Source organism: Nelumbo nucifera, chromosome 1 (assembly GCF_055504915.1).
Source record: "Nelumbo nucifera cultivar China Antique chromosome 1, China Antique-T2T, whole genome shotgun sequence".
NCBI lineage: Eukaryota > Viridiplantae > Streptophyta > Magnoliopsida > Proteales > Nelumbonaceae > Nelumbo > Nelumbo nucifera.
This window is the reverse complement of record NC_142649.1, coordinates 161,266,690-161,270,407: the sequence shown is the minus strand read 5'-3', so window position 1 is coordinate 161,270,407 and position 3,718 is coordinate 161,266,690. Positions and strand designations below refer to the sequence as shown.

Here is a 3,718-nt window from a genome sequence, read left to right as displayed (position 1 = left end):
CTGAAAAGGCGTCCATCACTCTATTCGCCAAGCTCCTGATGCACGCCAAGTAGCCTATTGCCTGGCGCCTTTTCAATTTCCATACAAATACAAGTCCCAAAAGAAAAAGTACAACCTTATCTCTCCATGTATGAATTTCACTATTTCAGAATTTGTTATTTTTTAAAATTGAATAACAAACACGCACGCGTCTACCACTTAACTCACTTTGTCCACCTGGCGCCCTTTTAGTTTTCTCCCTTTCCAAGTGTCCCCTTCTTGGAAACCTAAACTACCAACTATAAATGTAATAGGTAGTAGGCTAAGCTAACCCTTGGCTTTCTCACTCTCCCAGTCTCTCTTGTAATTCTTGTCTCTTGACTCTCTTAATCTTCCCCAATCTCCATCTCCACTGTGCCAACCATCAAGACGTCGGTCACTGCCTCAACTCCGGTTTTTTTTTGCTCACCCCTACAACAACCAACCAAGATGTCGGTCGTCGCCTCAACTCCACTTAGATCGCCACCTCCCAGGCTTTGTTGCTGTCTCTCTCATCTCTCATCTCCGCAGCTCTGCCACCTCTCAAGCTTTTACTTCGGGTGACAACAACCACCAACTAGTCCAACGTTGGTAAATCATCGGGCATCACTTTGCCTTCGATGGCTCACCCCTTTGCCATGTTTGTTCAGGTAATTTTTCCCTTTTTTTCTTAATTTTGAGTGCAAAAAAAGAAAACCCTGAAAAACCAAAACACGGTTAACCGGTTACATCAGTTCGATTTTGGTTTAGATTTTTTAAAAAACTGATCGTCGGTTCAGTTAAAAAAAACCCACAGTTTGATTAACCGAACCATGAGCACCCCTATTGGTAGGTGTCAATAGACCGGTTTTGGGTTGGACTCTGTCCAAATCAAAATCCATTTGGACGGGTTGCACGGACCAACAAGACATATTGAATTTGGACAGACTGGACGGACCAATATAATATATTGGATTGGACCTGGTTCATCCATAATGAATTTATATTGGATTGAGCCAATATCTGGTCCATTGATAAAAGATAAGAACATAGTTGTGAATGGACCATATTTGAGTTGAAACCAATCTAAATTAACAGGAATTTAAATAGATTGAATAGTCTTTGGACCAGTCCAAAATCGTCCTAAATATTCATTGGACTGGATTGGACTAGGTCCATTTGTAATAGATTCACATTGACTGGACCGGACTGGACCAAATCCAGTCCAATTGACACCCCTACCTACCGGTAACTGATCGTTCAGCTGTGATGCGACGCTGGTCTTTTCTCGATGAAACCCTATCCGTCTATTTTCGGCCCTTACATATCAATCCTGCCTTTCTTTCCTTCTGTTTTTTACCGTTGTCGTCTTTTACCCAAGAAATCTCTGAACTCTGCGACAAACATGAGCATCTTGGATACAATACACGTCTCAGCGGGAGCTGTTCCAAGTTATGATCGAACAAAAGAATTGAGAGAGTTTGACGATACGAAATCTGGCGTCAAAGGACTGGTTGACACTGGAGTTGCCAAGATCCCCCGTATCTTTCTAAGTCCGCCGGATGATTTGAAGGAGAAGGTAGTTTCCGATCGGACCCACGTTGACGTTGGGGTTCCGGTCATAGATATGAAAGGCGTCCGTGAAAACCCTTTACTTCGTGAGGAGATTGTCGAAAAAGTGCGGCATGCTTCGGAGACGTGGGGCTTCTTTCAGGTAGTGAATCACGGGATCCCTCTCAGTGTTCTGCATGAGATGATTGAAGGGATACGCAGATTTCACGAGCAGGATATTGAGGTGAAGAAAGAGTTTTATATACGAGATCCCACGCGAAAGGTAAGATTTAACAGTAATTTCGATCTGTATCGGTCAAGAGCAGCTAATTGGAGAGATACCTTGCTTTGTGTCATGGCTCCTCATCCTCCAAGCTTGGAAGAATTGCCACTGGTTTGCAGGTATCCAGTATTCCAGTATTGCGTCTTTGCGTCTCTCTCTCAAACAGGGTACTTAAGCATAATGACAGTTAGCCCCCTGAACTTTGTTTTTCAACAATGACCCCCTGAACAACAACACCACCGTCAGGTAAGAGGCCCAAGCTGGCAACCCCGATGCTGTTTAATTTTTCTAACGCCTTGAGATCAATTTTTGCTAGAATAAGGCTGTCAATAGGTCGGGAATTGACTTAACCGATTATATCAGTTCTGATTCATAATTGGTTTGGAAGCAATTCAGACATCAACCAATTATGTAGTTAATAATAATATAGAAAGTCCTCCTAGGTTTTTTTTTTCTCTTTTTCTTTTTGCAATTTTTTGTTATATTTTGTGTTTAAAAGGGTAAGTTTGATAGATAGCAGATAATTTTGGTTAAAAAAAGTTGTTTTATCAGCTTACAAACAGTTGTTATTTTACTGTCATTTTTATTGAGATTACGTCATAAAAAAATACTGTTTTATAATAGGTAATATTAATACATCTCAAGCATAACCGAGTCTAATTGGATCAGGACTCGATCGTCTTGATCAATAATTAAATTAATGGTTCTGGGTTTATCATATGGACTAATAATCCCAATCTATTGGCAGTTCTATTTAGAATAAATATTTTCACCATTTTGGTTTTTATTGCTGCTGGTTCATAAAATCTCATAATAATTTTACTTTCACTGTCAACCCAATCTACTGATGAGGGGGCAAAGTGCTGGAATCCAGAAATCTAGGGGCTTCATGTTGCAAAACAAAGCTCGGGGGTCAAAGTATATATACCATCCCCTAATTAGAGGGTGGCTATCCATTAACAAACCCTAACAAATATATATTTCAAATCAACACAACTCAACTGCAAACCCTGATTCCAACAATTTTGTCATGAAGATATTATCAATTTATTTTGCTTGTAGAGATGCAGTGATGGAGTACTCCAAGCAAGTAGCAAGCTTGGGGCTTACTTTGTTTGAGCTTCTGTCGGAGGCGTTGGGACTGAACAAGAATTACTTGAGAGATATTGGGTGTGCGGAGGGGCATGTGTTAATAAATCACTACTATCCGGCCTGCCCAGAACCGGACTTGACATTGGGGATTAGCAAGCATTCAGACAGTGATTTCTTCACTCTTCTTCTGCAAGACAGCATTGGTGGTCTCCAAGTTCGTCATGAAGATCAATGGGTTGATGTTCTTCCTATTCCTGGAGCTCTAGTAATAAACATGGGAGACCTTCTACAAGTATCAATCTATTAGCCAGTCGTTTCCATGAAAACTACCCAGAATTAATTCAACTTGATTCGTGGTAAAACTGATCCTTTCTTTTTTCTTTCTGTATTTTCTATTTGGTGCAGCTTATATCGAATGATAGGTTTAAGAGTGTGGAGCATAGAGTAGTGGCAAAGCGTGTAGGACCAAGGATATCTGTGGCATGCTTCTTTGGGACACATCTTCAGCCATCAACAAGGATTTATGGGCCAATCAAGGAGTTGTTATCAGAGGAGAACCCTCCAGTCTATAGAGAAACAACCGTGCAAGACTATGTGGAATACTACAATTCTAAAGGTCTCGGTGGGGGCACTGCGCTGTCACATTTCAAGCTGTGAATTTGAATTCATGGTGAGTTGTTGGTTAGGCCACGCTCAATGTGGGACTTTGAATGAATTTCATATGGATTGTTGAATTTTTATATGAACATGCATGGTGAAAACTTTATATGAAATCAAAGGCTCCCTTCTGGACAA

At 40.7% G+C, this 3,718-nt stretch overlaps 1 protein-coding gene across 1 annotated transcript; it reads left to right on the top strand.

The window, feature by feature from the left end:
* Positions 1–308: 308 nt before the first annotated feature.
* LOC104610053 (1-aminocyclopropane-1-carboxylate oxidase homolog 1-like) lies at positions 309–3,718 on the top strand. Its single transcript, XM_010276514.3, has 3 exons — positions 309–1,950; positions 2,894–3,215; positions 3,329–3,718. Exons 1-3 carry the CDS (start codon positions 1,289–1,291, stop codon positions 3,578–3,580), a joined length of 1,236 nt encoding a protein of 411 aa, XP_010274816.1. The 5' UTR covers positions 309–1,288; the 3' UTR covers positions 3,581–3,718.